The sequence below is a fragment of the Nerophis lumbriciformis genome, linkage group LG21 (genome assembly GCF_033978685.3).
Source record: "Nerophis lumbriciformis linkage group LG21, RoL_Nlum_v2.1, whole genome shotgun sequence".
NCBI lineage: Eukaryota > Metazoa > Chordata > Actinopteri > Syngnathiformes > Syngnathidae > Nerophis > Nerophis lumbriciformis.
Window position 1 is genome coordinate 17,507,501 of NC_084568.2, and position 23,938 is coordinate 17,531,438.

Here is a 23,938-nt window from a genome sequence, read left to right on the forward strand (position 1 = left end):
TGGAACTGGTGCTTAAATGGGACAATGAAAAAGGAGGATTACCTCCAAATTCTTCAGGACAACCTAAAATCATCAGCCCGGAGGTTGAGTCTTGGGCGCAGTTGGGTGTTCCAACAGGACAATGACCCCAAACACACGTCAAAAATTGTAAAGGAATGGCTAAATCACGCTAAAATTAAGGTTTTAGAATGGCCTTCCCAAAGTCCTGACTTAAACGTGTGGACAATGCTGAAGAAACAAGTAAAAAAAGCAACACATTTAGCTGAACTGCACCAATTTTGTCAAGAGGAATGGTCAACAATTCAACCAGAAGCTTGCCAGAAGCTTGTGGATGGCTACCAAAAGCGCCTTATTGCAGTGAAACTTGCCAAAGGACATGTAACCAAATATTAACATTGCTGTATGTATACTTTTGACCCAGCAGATTTGGTCACATTTTCAGTAGACCCATAATAAATTCATAAAAGAACCAAACTTCATAAACGTTTTTTGTGACAAACAAGTATGTGCTCCAATCACTCTATAACAAAAAAATAAGAGTTGTAGAAATTATTGTAAACTCAAGACAGCCATGACATTATGTTCTTTACAACTGTATGTAAACTTTTGATCGCGACTGTACTTGACCAAATTTCACTTAAGTCCGTCCTTTTGCTGAATTTATTCCGCATGCCACTTATCTCGCACAAACATGCGCAATTTCACTGCGAGCATTTCACAACATGTTTACCTGTGCAAAGCTGGACAGCCAGGTAACAGCCAAATGTCATCCAAAAAGCTCACGATTGATCTTTTCTTGTAATTTACTCACGTCTTTTACAAAAGGTAAACATGGTAACCTGCTAGGAGCTAGCAGTTATACAACAGATTAGCACACAAGCTAGACATATTGAATAAGTGTCCTTCATTGAGCAATTTGTCAGTATAAACAAGTATCAAATAATTATAGCTGTATATTACTTAGATACAAAGTCTCCAAGGCAGACGTTTATTAGAAAGTATGCAGTAACAAACGTGTCCGTATCAGTCGGCTTACTGTGCCATCTCCTTAATTTAATGAATTATTGTTGCTAATAGGTGTTTCCAAAAAAAAAGACCCATAAAGGTTAGTGTTCTTCATACCTACCATTGTTCCCTGAGTCAGTGTACCGTATTTTCCGGACTATAAGGCACACTTATAATCCTTTTTTTGCTCAAAACGCGATAGTGCGCCTTATAACCAGATGCACCTAAATTAAGTAATACGTTTGGTTGAGCTTACCCACCTCGAAGCTCTTTTATTTGGTACATGGTGTAATGATAAGTGTGACCAGTAGATGGCAGACAAACATAAGACATACGTGTAGGCTGCACTATGAGGGCAATATGACTCACCAACACCAACATTGTATATGTTCCATTGAAAATATAGAACATTACACACGGCGCTCAAAAATCTATCAAAATGTTTTAGTACAACTTTGGTAAGCTATTAAGCCGCACCGCTTGATGGATTGTTGGCCCATTAAACAAGTATTACTATGGTGTGTGTATAAGGTATGACATATTATCTGGCGTTTTATTTCACATTATTATGCAAAATCAACTTTTCTTACCTTCTGGTACCTGCTGATCTGTATTTAGGATCTGTATAAATCCTGAAAAATTGCGCGAATCCGCCTTTGTAGTCCGTGCCGATGCTGTAGTCAATGATATTTTTCTTTTTCTCTCTAAGTTCTTACTTATATCTGTCAGTAAACTCTCCATGAAAGCGCTAAAACATACTGGTATAGTGAGTATACATTATTCACCCAAGGAACTTTAGTTATTAGAGTGTTCCGGTCGGACGGTTTTTCACGGGACACATTTCCGGCGTTGTTGTTGTTTCCGGATGAGGAGATGCTGCTCCGTTATTGATTTAAGTCAAACAAGTGAAATCATTGCGCCCAGGAAAGAGGCTCCAATATAGCTTAAAATAACCAAATATATTACATGTTATCATGAATATGCCTGAGATAGGCTGCAGCACCCCCGCGACCGCGAGAGGGACAAGCGGTAAAAAACGGATGGATGGAATTTTCAAGGCTCCAATATAGTATTGTATCGGATGTATCAGGACAGCCCTAATTGTAACATGCTGCCCGACAAGCCGGACACTTTTGACCTCCCGGCCATCTTGAATGCTCTTTTAATGATTTGATTTTGAACGCAACACCGACAGAACTGATGGGGCATCCTCACCGTCTCACCTTTGTCCATAAACTTTTTTTTTTTTTTTTTACAGTTTCAATTGTTCAGTAAAGGGAACCTGTGAAACACAAGGCAACGTTTTGTACTAAACGAGTGAAAATGGCTTTAAACTCTTACGAGTATAGTAAAAGGAAGATGACTTCTCAGACTTGAGTTTCCTAATGGTTCATATTTTCTCTTTCTGACTCTTACCCATTACTTTCTATTCTACTTTTTGTCTCTCTTACTGCATTTGTTTTAAACTGTCTGCCTTTCACTGGATTTATTTATATGTCCAGATCCAGACGACATTAATCCGGTAAGGCAGAATCAGAATCTGTCTCATCCCTACTGTACGAATAAAAGTGTCTTATCTGATAATGATATTTTCCTCTATAGTGTATGTTGTTTTTTTTGGTCACTGTCATTTCTCTACTGGAATTAATTATTTCCACATTCTGCACACTGAGCCTATAGAGACCGTTTTAATTTAGAAATTAATATTGTACAATTTTAATAGCGTGACTTGTATTGCATCTGTATTTTAAGGATCCACTTGATTGCCCCCCAAGTACAGGACCTAATTAATGTGAGTCATCTGTTACAGGGACACACGCTACAGCGGAATAACAAATAATATTCTCCTTGTTTAGGAACATCATGTTGTGCAAACAGTTTTGAAACATCGAATATGGACATAAGTATTTATAAAATTAGAGAAAGTCAAAATGATTCCTGGGCTGTTCACTGCTCCCCTCACCTCCCAGGGGGGATCAAGGGTGATGGGTCAAATGCAGAGAATAATTTCGCCACACCTAGTGTGTGTGTGACAATCATTGGTACTTTAACTTTTTATATGTAGATATGTGTGTATATATGTATATAAATATGTGTGTATACATGTATATATATATATATATATATATATATATATATATATATATATATATATATGTATGTATGTATGTATGTATGTATGTATGTATGTATGTATGTATGTATGTATGTATGTATGTATGTATATATATATATATATAATGTATATATGTGTGTGTGTATATATATGTGTGTGTATATATATATGTGTATATGTATATATATATATATATATGTGTATATGTATATGTATATATATATATATATATATATATATATATATTTATGCACACATATACATATATATATATATATATATATATATATATATGTGTATATGTATATGTATGCACATATATATATATATATATGTACAGTATATATATATATATATACAGTATATATATATATATGTATATATATACAAACCATGTTTCCATATGAGTTGGGAAATTGTGTTAGATGTAAATATAAACGGAATACAATGATTTGCAAATCCTTTTCAACCCATATTCAATTGAATGCACTACAAAGACAAGATATTTGATGTTCAAACTCATAAACTTTTTTTTTTTTTTGAAAATATTAATTAACTTAGAATTTCATGGCTGCAACACGTGCCAATGTAGTTGGGAAAGGGCAGGTTCACCACTGTTTCATGGCCTTTCCTTTTAACAACACTCAGTAAACGTTTGGGAACTAAGGAGACACATTTTTGAAGCTTCTCAGGTGAAATTCTTTCCCATTCTTGCTTGATGTACAGCTTAAGTCTTTCAACAATCCGGGGGTCTTCGTTGTGGTATTTTAGGCTTCATAATGTGCCACACATTTTCAATGGGAGACAGGTCTGGACTACAGGCAGGCCAGTTTAGTACCCGCACTCTTTTGCTATGAAGCCACGTTGATGTAACACGTGGCTGAAAAAAGCAGGGGCGTCCATGGTAACGTTGCTTGGATGGCAACATATGTTGCTCCAAAGCCTGTATGTACCTTTCAGCATTAATGGCACCTTCACAGATGTGTAAGTTACCCATGTCTTGGGTACTAATACACCTCCATACCATCACAGATGTTGGCTTTTCAACGTTGCGCCTATAACAATCCGGATGGTTCTTTTTCTCTTTGGTCCGGAGGACAAGACGTCCACAGTTTCCAAAAACAATTCGAAATGTGGACTCGTCAGACCACAGAACACTTTTCCACTTTGTATCAGTCCATCTTAGATGAGCTCAGGCCCAGCGAAGCCGACGGCGTTTCTGGGTGTTGTTGATAAACGGTTTTTTCCTTGCATAGGAGAGTTTTAACTTGCACTTACTGATGTAGCGACCAACTGTAGTTACTGACAGTGGGTTTCTGAAGTGTTCCTGAGCCCATGTGGTGATATCCTTTACACACCGATGTCGCATGTTGATGCAGTACAGCCTGAGGGATCGAAGGTCACGGGCTGAGCTGCTTACGTGCAGTGATTTCTCCAGATTCTCTGAACCCTTTGATGATATTACGGACCGTAGATGGTGAAAACCCTAAAATCCTTGCAATAGCTGGTTGAGAAAGGTTTTTCTTAAACTGTTCAACAATTTGCTCACGCATTTGTTGACAAAGTGGTGACCCTTGCCCCATCCTTGTTTGTGAATGACTGAGCATTTCATGGAATTTACTTTTATACCCAATCATGGCACCCACCTGTTCCCAATTTGCCTGTTCACCTGTGGGATGTTCCAAATAAGTGTTTGATGAGCATTCCTCAACTTTATCAGTATTTATTGCCACCTTTCCCAACGTCTTTGTCACGTGTTGCTGGCATGAAATTCTAAAGTTAATGATTATTTGCAAAAAAAAAAAAAATGTTTATCAGTTTGAACATCAAATATGTTGTCTTTGTAGCATATTCAACTGAATATGGGTTGGAAATGATTTGCAAATCATTGTATTCCGTTTATATTTACATCTAACACGATTTCACAACTCATATGGAAACGGGGTTTGTACATAATATGTGTATAATAAGATTGAATCCAGAATCAAATGTGTGGTTAACAGTGACGTGCGGTGAGGTTGATGGCTGGTGAGGCACTGACTTCATCACAATCAGATTTACAAACATATGAACCCTAAAGAGTATCTTATTCACCATTTGATTGGCAGCAGTTAACGGGTTATGTTTAAAAGCTCTTACCAGCATTTTTCCTTGCCTGGCACTCAGCATCAAGGGTTGGAATTGGGGGTTAAATCACAAAAAATTATACCCGGGTGCGGCGCCGCTGCTGCCCACTCCCAGGGGGTGATCAAGGGGATGGGTCAAATGCAGAGGACACATTTCACCAGTGTGTGTGACAATCATTGGTACTTTAACTTAACTTTAACTTTACACATACAAACTGTAACACACAAAAAAGCACATTTAATAGAAATAAAAAAAAAGTATTATGGTCTTACCTTTACTTATAAATGAAGTCCATGTGCCGCTCCTTTTGAACAAAAAGCATCAATAACTTGTTTATAGAATTTTTCCTTATCTTTCTTCAGATTTAAAAGTCTCTCTGTCTCGATGGAGATCTTCCTTTAAGTATTACCTCCTGCTTCGATTGAAAGTCCAGTTTAGAAAACTGTTTTATTTTAGATATGTAATCCTCCATGTTAAAAGTCCAGGCGAGAGGAAAAAATAAACGATCGCTGCTAACTGTTGCTGCTTGTTGTCACTTCTTCTGCAGCCGAGTAGTCGCAACAATGATCTATGGGATCACTACCGCCCTCTACCACCAGGAGGCGGGATTACTGCAAGCCTCAACCAGTGCGTCTTTTGCAGTCGTTTTATGATTGCTCAGCACAAGAAATACGTTACACACATACAGTTGTTGACAAAATACGCTGTACATTATATACCTTAGCTAACTAAACTATGGAAATGTATACTATAATTCATATAGCAATACGGTCTCACTGCACAGCAGGCCAGCAGTTAGCCGAGTCATTGCGCAATCCATGGTGAGGCTCAACTGGCTGGTGACTCACCGCAAGTCTCTTCTCAGTATTTGAATGGCAAATGTAAAAAATCAGCGATTTTGAATAAAAATAATTTAAAACTGGTGAAGTTAAATGGAAAATAACTTTATAGTATAATCACTGGATACATATAACAATTTATTTATTTTTTTTCTTTTAAAATGTTTTTTTTTTCCATGATGGCACGTGAGGCCCCGCCTCCCCTGACTGCACGTCAATGGTAACACTATTAATTAGTTGCTTTTTAAAGTAACAAAGACTTAATTTAGAGTTTTTTGGACACTAGGGGAACATATAAGGGTTAGGGTTATTAATAATCAATAATTCTGAGGTTATTGAGGGAAGACTCTTAGTTAATGGCTTACTGGTTGTATAATAAGGCCATGCAAAATAAGGCATTAATAAGTACTTAATAATGACTAATTAAGAGCCAATATGTTACTAATTTGCATGTTAGTAAGCAACTAATTTATGGTGAATATGTGTTCCCCATACTAAAGTGTTACCAAAATAAATAATTTGACTCAGCTCTGCTACAACTTCTACTTTGTCATTGAACCTCCAGAAGAAAGAACATGTGAACGACTTGTAGAAGAGATTCCATTCTCACTTCTAACTTGTGGCTAAAGGCAAAATGAAGGCCCTTTTTTTATTGCGGTGGTTGTGTGGGAAATAAAGCCAATGAATTGTTTTGGTGTAAACACTTAAACTCCTACTTTTCTATTGCTAGTTTAAGTTGAAATGATCTGATGACTCATTGTGTTCAAGGCGGTAGGTTCATTTGCAGCCAGTAGGGGGAATCGACTCCTCGCTCGGTTGCCAGATCCCTCTCATCTCCGGCTCCTCCATGCGTTCTCCCATGTTGTGGAAACGCTGCAGCCCACTGGTCTGTGTCTGCTCCGGTGCCTAAGACCCTCCTACCAGCTGTGCTGAGAAAGAAGGCGGCACTCTGTTCACAAGCCTAGGACGAGCCCCCTTTTGGCTACCCTGTCAGTGTGGAGGGGAAGAGAAGAGAGAGAGCGTACGCGGAAGAAAAAAAAAAAGGCGAGGAAACCGGAGAACAACTGTGTGACAGAGGCAGAGAGAACCAGGCGGGCTGCTGTGAGAAGTGAGAGAGCAGAAGGGAAGAAATAAGGGACACCAATTGGATCGCAAACGTGGGCCTATTTCTTTTCCGGCCACAGGGGGCACACTCACTGCTTTTATCCGCTCGACTTCTTGATGAAACCCAGTGGACTGGACTAACCAAATTACTGGATTTAAAAAGAACAACAACAACAACAAAAAAACATTTGTGTTGCGTCCTTAGAAACAGGAACAATTCCTCTGGGTTGGAGCAGTGCAAACTGAGAGGACCGTGCTCGCATCTCGCCGTGGTGTGTTCATCTGTCGGTGCTGAGGATATTCTGTCAAAGCCTCGGATCAAAGTCCAGAGAAGAGAGAGAGCGCGTAGATGAGAGCGAGGACCATTAAAGCCGAGGCAAAAAGTGAAATAGCTCGGAGAGAGAAGTGAGCCAACCACGTCCTCTCCTGTGTTCCTTTTGCCATCCCTTTTCTCCTCCTCTCGTCTTCCTCCTGTTCCTCACCCTTTTTTGCAAACATTCCAAAAAAAACAAAACGCCTGCTTCTCTGTCCTCTCCATCCGCTAACCCTCATTTTTATCACAACTAACCGCGGCGGACCAGCACCGTACTCTCCAATCAAGTTCTTGAGGGGGATATTTCCATCAAGCTGAAGGACGAGTCCGCCTTATACCGAGGCTGTGGACCACGTTGCCTCTCATTGTTCTGTGCAGGACCTGGATCTTGCCTTCCCTTTTGTAACACGGAAAGGATTCTTACAAGCTACCCAATCCTCCACTCCCACAGCTCCTTTCCCTCTCCTCCCGTGTCAGCATTCCCTGCCTCGGTGCTAAGGATTCCAGCTACATGGGCAAGCGATTGGAGCAGCAGCCAATGTACCCTCAGTACACCTACTATTACCCCAATTATCTTCAGACTAAGGTATGCCGCTCCTCGACTCCTCTCGCATTCCTCAAGCATGCTCATCAAACTCATACACACTGCCGACCCGTCTGACTCCCACCCACATCCTTCCCTCCCCCTCGGCCTCCAACACACCCACTTCATCCTCCTCTCATCCTTGAGTGGGGATGGCATTTGATGGACAGCTGGCCTTGGTTGTGATGGTTTCATGGGACTTGGACTTTGGATGTCTATGCGGTATGAGTGTGTTACCGTGTCGGTTTGTGGGTTCAAGGCTAGGGGGGTTGAGCTGTTTAATTCAGAACTTTTACTGGGAGCAACCAAAAACCCTTCATCCATCACTCATCCATAGACCCATAAGCGTCTCGTAGGACACCAGATATGATTTTTTTTAAGTTTTCATGCAAGTAAGAATTGTAGTACCCCAGTTTTTATGACTGACATATTTTGTGTGAGCATTGGACGAGAGTTTCATTGTAGTACTTTCTTAGGTTTTCCCAGTGCTTCTTGGGAAACGTAGGAATATGAAAAGGTGGTTTCTGTATATGTGCTCTATACCAGTGTTTTTCAACCTCTGTGCCGTGAGATGCAGTCTGGTATGCTGTGGGAGATTATGTAATTTCACCTAATTGGGTTAAAAATATTTTTTGCAAACCAGTAATTATAATCCGCAAATGTGCCGTTGTTGAGTGTCTGTGCTGTCTAGAGCTCGGCAAAGTAACCGTGTGATACTCTTCCATATCAGTAGGTGGCAGCAGGTAGCTAATTGCTTTGTAGATGTCAGGAACATCAGAAAATGCGGGAGGCAGCGTGTAAGTAAAAAGGTATCTAACACTTCAACCAAAAACAAACAAAGAACGAGTGCCGCTAAGTGCCGCTAAGAAAAGGCATTGAAGCTTAGGGATGGCTATGCAAAACGAAACTAAAACCGAACTGACTGCAAAGTAAACTAAAGCAGAATGCTGGACGACAGCAAAGACTTACAGCGTGTGGAGCAGACGGCGTCCACAAAGTGCATCCGTACATGACACGACAATCAACAATGTCCCCACAAAGAAGGATAGCGTCCGCACAACTTAAGTAGTCGTGATTGCGAAAACAAAGCAGGTGCGGGGAATGGCGTTCAGGAAAGACATGAAACTGCTACAGGAAAACACCAACAAAAGAGGAAAAGCCACCAAAATAGGAGCGCAAGACAATAACTAAAACACTACACACAGCAAAACACCAAACAACTCAAAATAAATCAGGGGGTGATGTGACAGGTCATGACAGTACACCTACTTTGAGACAAGAACTATAGTGATGCATGGTTGGTTATGGTTTGAATTCATATTCCAACAATTGCGAAAACTTTTTATTGTCAATATCGGCTACGGAGTTTAATTTTTTTATGTTTTCTGCTAGTGGTGTGCCTCAGCATTTTTTCAATTAAAAAAATGTGCCTTGGCTCAGAAAAGGTTGAAAAACACTGCTCTATACAGTAGCTATTAATTATGTCGGTAGTATCAGTGCATTTGGGATAGAAACCCAGGCATGTGACATGATGACAGCCAGGGCACGAGCTGGGCACATTAAATAGACTCAAAGATTAAGGGCTGCAACAAATCATTGATATATTAAAACAAAAATAAGCTTTGATTATCTGTTTGATGACTAACTATTGCTTAGAGTGCCCGGAATATATATATATATATATATATATATATATATATATATATATATATACACAGGTAAAAGCCAGTAAATTAGAATATTTTGAAAAACTTGATTTATTTCAGTAATTGCATTCAAAAGGTGTAACTTGTACATTATATTTATTCATTGCACACAGACTGATGCATTCAAATGTTTATTTCATTTAATTTTGATGATTTGAAGTGGCAACAAATGAAAATCCAAAATTCCGTGTGTCACAAAATTAGAATATTACTTAAGGCTAATACAAAAAAGGGATTTTTAGAAATGTTGGCCAACTGAAAAGTATGAAAATGAAAAATATGAGCATGTACAATACTCAATACTTGGTTGGAGCTCCTTTTGCCTCAATTACTGCGTTAATGCGGCGTGGCATGGAGTCGATGAGTTTCTGGCACTGCTCAGGTGTTATGAGAGCCCAGGTTGCTCTGATAGTGGCCTTCAACTCTTCTGCGTTTTTGGGTCTGGCATTCTGCATCTTCCTTTTCACAATACCCCACAGATTTTCTATGGGGCTAAGGTCAGGGGAGTTGGCGGGCCAGTTTAGAACAGAAATACCATGGTCCGTAAACCAGGCGCCAAGTCCTGTTGGAACTTGAAATCTCCATCTGCATAGAGCAGGTCAGCAGCAGGAAGCATGAAGTGCTCTAAAACTTGCTGGTAGACGACTGCGTTGACCCTGGATCTCAGGAAACAGAGTGGACCGACACCAGCAGATGACATGGCACCCCAAACCATCACTGATGGTGGAAACTTTACACTAGACTTCAGGCAACGTGGATCCTGTGCCTCTCCTGTCTTCCTCCAGGCTCTGGGACCTCGATTTCCAAAGGAAATGCAAACCAAACCAACCCAAACCATCAGTGATGGTTTGGGGTGCCATGTCATCTGCTGGTGTCGGTCCACTCTGTTTCCTGAGATCCAGGGTCAACGCAGCCGTCTACCAGCAAGTTTTAGAGCACTTCATGCTTCCTGCTGCTGACCTGCTCTATGGAGATGGAGATTTTAAGTTCCAACAGGACTTGGCGCCTGCACACAGCGCAAAATCTACCCGTGCCTGGTTTACGGACCATGGTATTTCTGTTCTAAATTGGCCCGCCAACTCCCCTGACCTTAGCCCCATAGAAAATCTGTGGGGTATTGTGAAAAGGAAGATGCAGAATGCCAGACCCAAAAACGCAGAAGAGTTGAAGGCCACTATCAGAGCAACCTGGGCTCTCATAACACCTGAGCAGTGCCAGAAACTCATCGACTCCATGCCACGCCGCATTAATGCAGTAATTGAGGCAAAAGGAGCTCCAACCAAGTATTGAGTATTGTACATGCTCATATTTTTCATTTTCATACTTTTCAGTTGGCCAACATTTCTAAAAATCCCTTTTTTGTATTAGCCTTACACAATATTCTAATTTTGTGACACACGGAATTTTGGATTTTCATTTGTTGCCACTTCAAATCATCAAAATTAAATGAAATAAACATTTGAAAGCATCAGTCTGTGTGCAATGAATAAATATAATGTACAAGTTACACCTTTTGAATGCAATTACTGAAATAAATCAAGTTTTTCTAAATATTCTAATTTACTGGCTTTTACCTGTGTGTGTGTGTATATATATATATGTATATATATATATATATATATATATATATATATATATATATAAATAAGAGAAATACTTGAATTTCAGTGTTCATTTATTTACACATATACACACACATAACACTCATCTACTCATTGTTGAGTTAAGGGTTGAATTGTCCTTCCTTGTTCTATTCTCTTTCACTATTTTTATAACCATGCTGAACACCCTCTCTGATGATGCATTCTGCTTCGTCTCCTTGTTGTGTGCGCAGTTGTGCACTGCACTCTCTAAAAGCCCTAGATGTTATTGTCACATGCATGTACAGTAGATGGCAGTATTGTCCTGTTTAAGAGTGTCACAACATTGCTGTTTACGGCAGACAAACTGCTTTACGGTAGACAAAAACGTGACTGCTGCTGTTGTGTGTTGTTGCCGCGCTGGGAGGACGTTAATGAAACTGCCTAACAATAAACCCACATAAGAAACCAAGAACTCGCCCTCGATCATTCTACAGTTATAATGTGATTGGGCAGGCACGCTGTTTATATTGTGGGAAAGCGGACGTGAAAACAGGCTGTCGACACGTCACTCAGGTCCGCATGGAGCTGGAGGGGGCGTGACCTCCAGCTCAGCTTGAATTTCGGGAGATTTTCGGGAGAAAATTTGTCTCGGGAGGTTTTCGGAAGAGGCGCTGAATTTCGGGAGTCTCCCGGAAAATCCGGGAGGGTTGGCAAGTGAATGAATTATGGTATTTTGAGAGATAATCTTTGAAGTCTGAGATCACTGAAGGCCTATTTTGGAAACGCACGGCCCGCCACTGCTATTATGTATACTGTAAGTTACGTTTTGTTTAACTTGGTGTCGTGATACAATCCAGTGCACTTTCAGAACAACATTCCTCATTCGTTTTTTTATATTAGTAAGATATTTTAATGAATAATGCAGCTGATGCTTTGAACACCAATACGCTTTATACTATGACCCAAATGTGTCCAACACAGGAACGTCTTAAAAATAGCCTGTCAGTTGTGTGTTGTTTTTTTTGTTTTTTTGTGGTTGTTGAATTTTAAGGAAAGATTCTTTGTGCATTACTATACATCAGTGCTTCTCAATTATTTGTTGTAATGACCCCCCTGAGTGACAGACATTTTCCCGCGACACCCTGAATTACGATTGAGAACTTGATATTGATGTGTATTTACTTATCTGTTTAATGTGTTGCGTGAGCTACTTACTCACCTTATTGTAAAAAGCAGATGAATAAAATGAGTAGAGATAACATCTGCAAGAGTTATGTCATTTTGTACATTTATAAAATAGTGCTCAGTCCGTGTGATTCTCAATAACTAAACATTTAAAACTGTCTACTACTGTACATCAGTTTGAGCATTTTTAAACAAAACACAACTAACCTTAAGTAATTATTTCAAACTTATTTCACATTGTCTATTTGTGCTATGTTTGCACTGCACTCTTCATTCTTGCTCAATATTAAGCTTAAATATTTATTTAGTTTTTACAAGACAGATGTTGCAAAGGTTTGTACGTTGTCACAAAACACACACGCCGGTATTTCCTCATTTCCTACTGTAGTCAAAGTGAATTCAAAGCCTTTGTACAGTACAGACCAAAAGTTTGGACACACCTTCTCATTTCAATGTGTTGTCTTTATTTTCATGACTATTTACATTGTAGATTGTCAGTGAAGGCATCAAAACTATGACACCTGTGAAGTGAAAACCATTTCATATGACTACCTCTTGAAGCTCATCGAGAGAATGCCAAGAGTGTGCAAAGCAGTAATCCGAGCAAAGGGTGGCTATTTTGAAGAAACTAGAATATAAAACAATGTAAAACTCCTTTCTGAGCTGCGACCTTATCGTGGTAGAGGCGTTTGCGTGTCCCAATGATCCTAGGAGCTATGTTGTCCGGGGGCTTATAATGCCCCCTGGTAGGGTCTCACAAGACAAACAGGTCCTAGGTGAGGGATCAGACAAAGAGCAGCTCAAATACCTTTATGAAAAGTAAAAATCAAGGACCTAGATGTCCCTCGCCCGGACGCGGGTCACCGGAATATCAAACATGTTTTCAGTTATTTCACCTTTTTCTGTTAAGTACATAACTCCACATGTGTTCATTCATAGTTTTGATGCCTTCAGTGACAATCTACAATGTAAATAGTCCATCCATCCATCCATCTTCTTCCGCTTATCCGAGGTCGGGTCGCGGGGGCAGCAGCTTAAGCAGGGAAGCCCAGACTTCCCTCTTCCCAGCCACTTCGTCCAGCTCCTCCCGGGGGATCCCGAGGCGTTCCCAGGCCAGCCGGGAGAGATAGTCTTCCCAGCGTGTCCTGGGTCTTCCCCGTGGCCTCCTACCGGTCGGACGTGCCCGAAACACCTTCCTAGGGAGGCGTTCGGGTGGCATCCTGACCAGATGCCCGAACCACCTCATCTGGCTCCTCTCGATGTGGAGGAGCAGCGGCTTTACTTTGAGCTCCCCCCGAATGACAGAGCTTCTCACCCTATCTCTAAGGGAGAGCCCCGCCACTCGGCGGAGGAAACTCATTTCGGCCGCTTGTACCCGTGATCTTGTCCTTTCGGTCATGACCCAAAGCTCATGACCATAGGTGAGGATGGGAACGTAGATCGACCGGTAAATCGAGAGCTTTGCCTTCCGGCTCAGCTCCTTCTTCACTACAACGGATCGATACAGTGTCCGCATTACTGAAGACGCCGCACCGATCCGCCTGTCGATCTCACGATCCACTCTTCCCCCACTCGTGAACAAGACTCCGAGGTACTCGAACTCCTCCACTTGGGGCAAGATCTCCTCCCCAACCCGGAGATGGCACTCCACCCTTTTCCGGGCGAGAACCATGGACTCGGACTTGGAGGTGCTGATTCCCATCCCAGTCGCTTCACACTCGGCTGCGAACCGATCCAGTGAGAGCTGAAGATCTTGGCCGGAGGAAGCCATCAGGACCACATCATCTGCAAATAGCAGAGACCTAATCCTGCAGCCACCAAACCAGATACCCTCAACGCCCTGACTGCGCCTAGAAATTCTGTCCATAAAGGTTATGAACAGAATCGGTGACAAAGGGCAGCCTTGGCGGAGTCCAACCCTCACTGGAAACGTGTCCGACTTACTGCCGGCAATGCGGACCAAGCTCTGACACTGATTATACAGGGAGCGAACTGCCACAATAAGACAGTCCGTTACCCCATACTCTCTGAGCACTCCCCATAGGACTTCCCGGGGTACACGGTCGAATGCCTTCTCCAAGTCCACAAAGCACATGTAGACTGGTTGTGCAAACTCCCATGCACCCTCAAGGACCCTGCCAAGAGTATAGAGCTGGTCCACAGTTCCACGACCAGCACGAAAACCACACTGTTCCTCCTGAATCCGAGGTTCGACTATCCGGCGTAGCCTCCTCTCCAGTACACCTGAATAGACTTTACCGGGAAGGCTGAGGAGTGTGATCCCACGATAGTTGGAACACACCCTCCGGTTCCCCTTCTTAAAGAGAGGAACCACCACCCCGGTCTGCCAATCCAGAGGTACCGCCCCCGATGTCCACGCGATGTTGCAGAGTCTTGTCAACCAAGACAGCCCCACAACATCCAGAGCCTTAAGGAACTCCGGGCGGATCTCATCCACCCCCGGGGCCTTGCCACCGAGGAGCTTTTTAACTACCTCGGCAACCTCAGCCCCAGAAATAGGAGAGCCCACCTCAGATTCCACAGGCCCTGCTTCCTCATAGGAAGACGTGCTGGTAGGATTGAGGAGGTCTTTGAAGTATTCTCTCCACCGATCCACAACATCCGCAGTCGAGGTTAGCAGGGCACCATCCCCACCATACACGGTGTTGACACTGCACTGCTTCCCCTTCCTGAGGCGGCGGATGGTGGTCCAGAATTGCTTCGAAGCCGTCCGGAAGTCGTTTTCCATGGCTTCCCCGAACTCCTCTCATGTCCGAGTTTTTGCCTCTGCGACCGCTGAAGTCGCAGACCGCTTGGCCTGTCGGTACCTGTCCGCTGCCTCAGGAGTCCTATGAGCCAAAAGAACCCGATAGGACTCCTTCTTCAGCTTGACGGCATCCCTCACCGCCGGTGTCCACCACCGGGTTCTAGGATTACCGCCACGACAAGCACCAACTACATTGCGGCCACAGCTTCAATCAGCCGCCTCGACAATAGAGGCGCGGAACATGGTCCATTCGGACTCAATGTCCAGCACCTCCCTCGTGACATGTTCAAAGTCGTTCCGGAGGTGGGAATTGAAACTCTCTCTGACAGGAGACTCTGCCAGACGTTCCCAGCAAACCCTCACAATGCGTTTGGGCCTGCCAGGTCTGTCCGGCATCCTCCCCCACCATCGCAGCCAACTCACCACCAGGTGGTGATCGGTAGAAAGCTCCGCCCCTCTCTTCACCCGAGTGTCCATAATGTAAATAGTCATGAAAATAAATAAAACGCATTGAATGAAAATTTGATTGATAGAGATGTCCGATAATGGCTTTTTTGCCAATATTCCGATATTGTCCAACTCTTAATTACCGATTCCGATATCAACCGATACCGATATATACAGTCGTGGAATTAACACATTATTATGCCTAATTTTGTTGTGATGCCCCGCTGGATGCATTAAACAATGTAACAAGGTTTTCCAAAATAAATCAACTCAAGTTATGGAAAAAAATGCCAACATGGCACTGCCATATTTATTATTGAAAAAACAAAGTGCATTTTTTTTAACATGCCTCAAAACAGCAGCTTGGAATTTGGGACATGCTCTCCCTGAGAAAGCATGAGGAGGTTGAGGTGGGCGGGGTTGGGGGGGCGGGGTGGGAAGGAAATTGTAGCGTCCCGGAAGAGTTAGTGCTGCAAGGGATTCTGGGTATTTGTTCTGTTGTGTTTATGTTGTGTTACGGTGCGGATGTTCTCCCGAATTGTGTTTGTCATTCTTGTTTGGTGTGGGTTCACAGTGTGGCGCATATTTGTAACAGTGTTAAAGTTGTTTATACGGCAATTCTCAGTGTGACCTGTATGGCTGTTGACCAAGTATGCTTGCATTCACTTCTGTGTGTGAAAAGTCGTAGATATTATGTGATTGGGCCGGCACGCAAAGGCAGTGCCTTTAAGGTTTATTGGCGCTCTGTACTTCTCCCTACGTCCGTGTACCACTCCGTACAGCGACGTTTTAAAAAGTCATGCATTTTACTTTTTCAAACCGATACTGATCATTTCCGATATTACATTTTAAAGCATTTATCGGCCGATAATATCGGCAGTCCAATATTATCGGACATCTCTAGTTCCAATGATTGTCACACACACACTGGGTGTGGTGAAATGTGTCCTCTGCATTTGACCCATCCCCATGTTCACCCCCTGGGAAGGGAGGGGAGGAGTGAGCAGCAGCGTGGGCCGCGCTCGGGAATCATTTGGTGATTTAACCCCCAATTCCAACCCTTGATGCTGAGTGCCGCTGACGACGACCGCCTAGCTCGTGTAACGCTATAACATGAATACTAAAGTGTAGGCACAAGTAATGACAATCTCCCATGATGCTCACGACATCGAGATGCTTGAGAAACAACGGTATAAGTCAGTTTAAAAATCTGTAGTAATGTGATGAGGGAGGATGCACGTTGTGTTCAATGAATCAGATAGTGGGCCGTGGGCCATGGGAGCTTCCAGCAGGGTGGACCTGGCTGCAGCCCCACCTGGCAGTTAACCAGTGCTCCCTTCTGATTTATAGTTTAATACATTTGTGCTGTTGCCATATGACTTCCCTCTTCCTCCCCTGCTCCTTCCATCATATCCCTTCCCCCGTTTCGCCTATCTCACCGTTGCTCATCTCGGTGGCCTCTCAGTCAGGGTATGCCCCCTCGCTCTCACCTCCCTCCCTCTTTTCCAATCGTCTCCCACCCCTCCTTTTCCATTCTGCGTTCCTGCACTATTGCAACAGGATCCTACCCCCTCCCCTCCCCTTGCCTCGTGCCTATGCTGCAGTTCACTCCCAAGGTCAGTGCAGATCCGATCTTGCCACAGTCAGCGATTGATTTATCTTTCAGTGAGCTGCCGGGGTCGTGTGCCATGCAAACAAGACAGATGGCTGGGGCAAGGAAAGCATATATTTCTATTTATGCAGTGAATCACCGAACCAACATTTATAATAATTTCTTTGGTTAGTTGGTATTGCCAGGAGGGCAGAGGTCTCAGACACGCGGCCCGCGAGACGTTATTTTGCGGCCCCCGCCTTAATATGGAAGTTTAATGTTAGAGCGGCCCGCGAGCATATTTGCCAACCCTCCCGATTTTCCCGGGAGACTCCCGAATTTCAGTGCCCCTCCCGAAAATCTCCCAGGGCAACCATTCTCCCGATTTTCACCCGGACAAAATTATTAAGAGCGTGCCGTGATGGCACTGCCTTTAGCGTCCTCTATAACCTGTCGTCGCGTCCGTTTTTCCTCCATACAAACAGCGTGCCGGCCCAGTCACATGTTGTATGCGGCTTCTGCTGACACACATAAGTGACTGCAAGACATACTTGATCAATAGTCATGCAGGTCACACTGAGGGTGGCCGTATAAACAACTTTAACATTGTTAAAAATATGCGGCACAATGTGAACCCACACCAATGACAAACACATTTCGGGAGAACATCCGCACTGTAACACAACATCTTTATGTGCTCGACGCCTCAATCATTGGTATGTTTTCATCTACAAAACCATTCTGGGTATCACTCCATCTTATCTGTCTTGTCTTTTAACAAAGAAACAAGGAAGTCACAATCTTCGTTCAATGAATGTTCTGCAATTTGTTGTCCCCAAAGTAAGAACTGAACTGGGCAAGAAAGCATTTAGGTTTTCAGCACCGAAGGCTTGGAATAACCTACAATCGAACATTAAACTTCAAACCCTAGTTAAGTTGAATGAGTTTAAAGCTTCTGTGAAAGGATTACAGTCTATCTTGTCTGTATGCACATGTGTCATGTGAGCAAGTTTTAATGTTGTAAATGTGATGTTTTATGTATTTGTTTACTGTTTTTAATGTAACCTTGCTGCTGCCCTCTTGGCCAGGTCTCCCTTGGAAAAGAGATCTTTGATCTCAATGGGATTTTACCTGGTTAAATAAAGGCTAATAAATAAATAATAAATAAATAAACACAACAGAACAAATACCCAGAATCCCTTGTAGCCCTAACTCTTCCGGGCTACAATATACACCCCCGCTACCACCAAATGGTGAGTGAGATGGTTGCTAGGGCGGGAAAGCCATTCAAAGAAGGTGAATTCATTAAAAAGTGCATGTTAGATTTTTTTTAAGAAATATTTTCTTGCGGCCCAGCCTCACCCAGTTTCTGCATCCTGTGGCCCCCTAGGTAAATTGAGTTTGAGACCCCTGCGATAGAGGCAGGGAATGTTGAACAACGGGCTGTAAAAGAGCTATCTCAGGCTATGTCTACACTAACCCCTTAAACAAATAATTATTTAGCCTAAGCCCCGTTTCAGCCACACTTAACTATCGTTTGAGGTCCCCCTCCCCGGACAAATTTTTACACGGGTAAGTCAGCCGTGTATTTCTTGAATCTCCGGCACTTAGCTTTGTATGGGCTCATTGATCGTTTACAAACTGAGTTTGGAGAGGAAGTGATGCCAGAAAGACCGCGCCCCACACAGGAAGTGACGTCAGTAAGAACACGCCACAGCCAGCTTCATAAAAAAGTGGTTTCGTAACTCTGAGCTAACCACTGGAAATATGGAGGCGAGTCATCCAGACTATGCCCGTGTTTCTCATTCCGTCCTAACAGACGCTTGTGGAAATCACACATGGATACCTTAAGAGAAAGTGATTGCAGCTATTTGGGATACAACGCTTCTCAGACGGCAACAGAACTTTCGAATGTCCGGCCGGGTCAGCTTTGATTCTACTTAGCGAAAAACTTTGTCCATTTGTCAAAGGAGAGTCAACGAGAATGCCGGCTCCCGTGGATGTGATAAAAAAGGTAGCGTGTGCTTTGCATTACCTGGCCGTCGAAGGAAAACTACAGAAAACATTGAATGCTTTTGGACTGGCAAAGCAGACTGTATCAGTTGTTGTCCGCCATTTATGTCGCGAACTCAACGTCTAGGTCCAGAGTGTATAAAGTCACCAAAAAGGAATGGACAATGAAGGTGAAGGCAAAAGAGTGAGTGTCCTGACCAGATATCTAGATCCCTAGATCAGGGGTCGGGAACCTTTTTTGGCTGAGAGAGCCATGAAAGCCAAATATTTTAAAATGTATGCCCGTAGAGCCATATAATATTTTTTAACACTGAATACAACTATATACGTGCATTTTTAAATAAGACCAACATTGTTAGAGTATAATACATCTTTTATTATTTTTAATAACATTGTTATTCTGCAGCTAACCAATAATAGATCAAATATTTTTACCATTAATGCCACTTCTTGAACAGATGCGGTAGGAAACGGTTGGATGGATTAAAATGCATGAGAATATTTTATATTTTGAACGTTATTTTTTACACTGATTACCAGCGGAATTATTCATTACTTAAGCAATGCCAGCTAAGATTTATCTGAGAGCCAGATGCAGTCATCAAAAGAGCCACATCTGGCTCCAGAGCCATAGGTTCCCTACCCCTGCTCTAGATTGATTGTTGTAAAATGGTCTTCATCACAGGGTCCTTGAGGGTGCATGGGAGTTTGCTCAACCAGTCTACATGTGCTTTGTGGACTTGGAGAAGGCATTCGACCGTGTACCCCGGGAAGTCCTGTGGGGAGTGCTCAGAGAGTATGGGGTAACGGACTGTCTTATTGTGGCGGTTCGCTCCCTGTATAATCAGTGTCAGAGCTTGGTCCGCATTGGCAGTAAGTCGGACCCGTTTCCAGTGAGGTTTGGACTCCGCCAGGGCTGCCCTTTGTCACCGATTCTGTTCATAACCTTTATGGACAGAATTTGTAGGCGCAGTCAGGGCGTTGAGGGTATCTGGTTTGGTGGCTGCAGGATTAGGTCTCTGCTTTTTGCAGATGATGTGGTCCTGATGGCTTCATCTGGCCAAGATCTTCAGCTCTCACTGGATCGGTTCGCAGCCGAGTGTGAAGCGACTGGGATGAGAATCAGCACCTCCAAGTCCGAGTCCATGGTTCTCGCCCGGAAAAGGGTGGAGTGCCATCTCCGGGTTGGGGAGGAGATCTTGCCCCAAGTGGAGGAGTTCAAGTACCTCAGAGTTTTGTTCACGAGTGAGGGAAGAATGGATCGTGAGATCGACAGGCGGATCGGTGCGGCGTCTTCAGTAATGCGGACGCTGTATCGATCCGTTGTGGTGAAGAAGGAGCTGAGCCAGAAGGCAAAGCTCTCGATTTACCGGTCGATCTACGTTCCCATCCTCACCTATGGTCATGAGCTTTGGGTCATGACCGAAAGGACAAGATCACGGGTACAAGCGGCCGAAATGAGTTTCCTCCGCCGGGTGGCGGGGCTCTCTTAGAGATAGGGTGAGAAGCTCTGTCATCCGGGGGGAGCTCAAAGTAAAGCCGCTGCTCCTCCACATCGAGAGGAGCCAGATGAGGTGGTTCGGGCATCTGGTCAGGATGCCACCCGAACGCCTCCCTCGGGAGGTGTTTCGGGCACGTCCGACCGATAAGAGGCCACGGGGAAGACCCAGGACACGTTGGGAAGACTATGTCTCCCGGCTGGCCTGGGAACGCCTCGGGATCCCCCGGGAGGAGCTGGACGAAGTGGCTGGGGAGAGGGAAGTCTGGGCTTCCCTGCTTAGGCTGCTTCCCCCGCGACCCAACCTCGGATAAGCGGAAGAAGATGGATGGATGGATGGTCTTCATCACATTTCAGTTAATTGAAATATCACAACACTGGATATTGTTCAGATAAGTTAAATTTAAGAACTTGCACACAAAGCAACACTGGAGGTGACTATGACGTGCGCATTTTCCGCGCATGCGCATTAGGTCGTGTTGCGCCGACGTACGGAGGTAGGGAGGGGGTTTTAAACGGTGGCATTCTTGTGTGTGGACACGGATAAGGTTAGGTGGGATTTACCCTGGATAACCTTACTGTAAACGGGGCCTAATTTTCACGTATTATCAATAGGGTAAGGCTTCTCCTGGCAGGCACTGTCCAATCCCCACGGCGGACAACATTTCAAGGCAGTTTTTTTGCATGAACATACTAACTACAAACTCGCCACATACAGTTGCACCACAAAACTTTACAATCCAAATCAAAACAGGATTTCCCATGGGAAATAATTGCAACAGAAAATCTGTTCAAGTGTCAAATTGTTTCCAACTGCCATCCAAAAACCTTTATCAAAGAATCCAATTCATCCGCTCCCTACAGGGTTTTTGAAAGATCTTTTGTGATTGCCACAGCCCTAAAAGGCCTAACTTGGCGGCAGCTTTTTCCACAGAGTTGCGATTATTTTAGGCTTGTTTCATTTAATAACGTTGCATCTGCTTGTGATCGTATGAATTGTTTTCAATGTTTATGGTGTTCTTTGTAACCTTACAGATTACACTTTTTTTTTTATAGCAACACATATTTAAGACCACCACCAACGTAGCATATGTTACTAATAATGGTTTGAGAGTCCTGATTTTAAGAGGTCATATTCAGAGGTTTTGTTTTGTTTTTGAAAACACTTCGTTTTGGTCAACATAACAAGTAATGGTCTGAGTTTTGCATATATTATGCTGTAAAGACCTATCATCAAGTCACTTTTTGGCTGCTTCAAAACACGGTTCGTTTTGAGGGAAATAAAGGTCTCCCTACTACCCACCTCACGCTGACTCTCAATATGGACTCCGGTGATCGCCACAAGCCATCTAATTTTTACTTGACTTTCACTAAAACACAACATCTCACATGATATAGCGATACCAGCGTCTCGCCGTGGTTTGTTGTCGGCGCAAGGAGGAGACAGAACGTCAGGAAGCCCGGCTACAAATCTGGTACTATACGCTGGCTAAGGCTAAAATTATATCGAGTCATCATCTCTCGAATGCTAAATTCTGGAATTTTGTGTATTTACAATAAAAAAAAAAAATCTTCTATATTATGTGAATACTTTTACTGTACCACTGCTTCAAAACCTTATGTAAACAATAGAGGCTCCTGCCGGCTATACAGTAGTCTACCCTATAAGCTACTTCGCAAACGTAATAACGGATTATATTACCAACTGGTTCATTGCCTACTACAATAGGCACTGATCCAATTACAAATAGTTTTTAGGAAAAATATTCTTTATTAGACCGGAAAAAGGTGCAGTAGAAGGCTAAGTTAGCTACACAACAACTTGATCTAACATTAACGTATCATTGACACATTTTTAACCTATTGTAATTTCTTACCAATTCATTGTCTCCTCTATTGTTGTAAATAGTAGTCACCGAGCCCGCCGTTGAAAGTATTTTTTATGGAAAGTACATATTTTTATGAAGGTCTGCGGGTGAAGCAGGACTCTTCTTTGGACAGTTTTTTTTTTTTTTTTTTTTTTTTTTTACAGTTGAAGGCAAATTGCCATGAATCATAAACGCCCTTTTTACTTCAGATGAGACTGAAAGTTTGTGTCCTGACTTGTGCTGGTTAAAGCAACCAACAACAGAGCATTTTCCTTCATTGGGTTTCATCGTGGAGATGTTGTGATACACCGGGTCCAAAATAAATTAAAAAAAATGGCTCATTCGCGCACGGATGTTTAGGTGGATTTCTACCATACATGGATAATCCGCTTGGGGAAAAGCACATTTCAAACAGACCGTTTGAAAGAAGTATGAAGGAAGGCAATATTGTTTTATAAATATCTCAGTAATGCCTTCACGGTTTGATTTAAAATATTCAGGACTTATGCAGATCCCAAATGCGCATAAACAGGTACCAATAGGTAAGAACAGTAGGTTTTGCATGAAAGGGCCCCTTTAGCAAATGAGTAAACAATATTTTACGGGGACGAATGAAACTATCAACTTGCTAGGCTTTCACTGCTGCATCCTTTTGGTGAGTGCGATATTCGCAAACAAAAACATTAAAAAAACTATTGCGATTCCTGCTGTGCTGTTGTTAATCAGCCGAGTGAGACCATAGATTACTACTGTATGTTACGATGTGGCAATTTCTTTCATGCGTTAGTATCTTCGATGGTTAGAACCAGAAAGAGAGGGCTCTTTCCAACGCTAGATGCCTCTAAGCATCTACTTAACCGTCACTTGAAATTTAAACCCCCAAATTTGCAACATTTTAACCTAAACGCGTGTTTTTTTCTGAACACAAATGTTTGCATCTTTGAAAAAGCATTGGATATTTGTTTGTCCCACATAGGGCAGAGGTGTCAAACAAAACAAACAAACAAAAATGTAAGAATTACAATTACCGTATTTTTCGGAGTATAAGTCGCACCTGCCGAAAATGCATACCGTATTTTCCGCACCATTAGCCGCACCTAAAAACCACAAATTTACTCAAAAGCTGACAGTGCGGCTTTTAACCCGGTGCGCTTTATATATGGATAAATATTAAGATTCATTTTCATAAAGTT

General features: G+C 42.8%; 1 protein-coding gene across 3 annotated transcripts in view; it reads left to right on the forward strand.

Moving 5' to 3' along the window:
- Window positions 1–7,027: 7,027 nt before the first annotated feature.
- rbms3 (RNA binding motif, single stranded interacting protein) overlaps window positions 7,028–23,938 on the forward strand; it is a 750,312-nt gene continuing 733,401 nt past the window's right edge. Inside the window, exon 1 of one of the 3 annotated variants that reach the window (XM_061982784.2) lies at window positions 7,028–8,090. In XM_061982784.2, coding sequence (XP_061838768.1) covers window positions 8,016–8,090 — 75 coding nt within the window. In that variant the 5' untranslated portion in view covers window positions 7,028–8,015. The remainder of the gene's footprint in view (window positions 8,091–23,938) is intronic. The other 2 variants (XM_061982785.2, XM_061982783.2) reach the window with 2 other exon arrangements.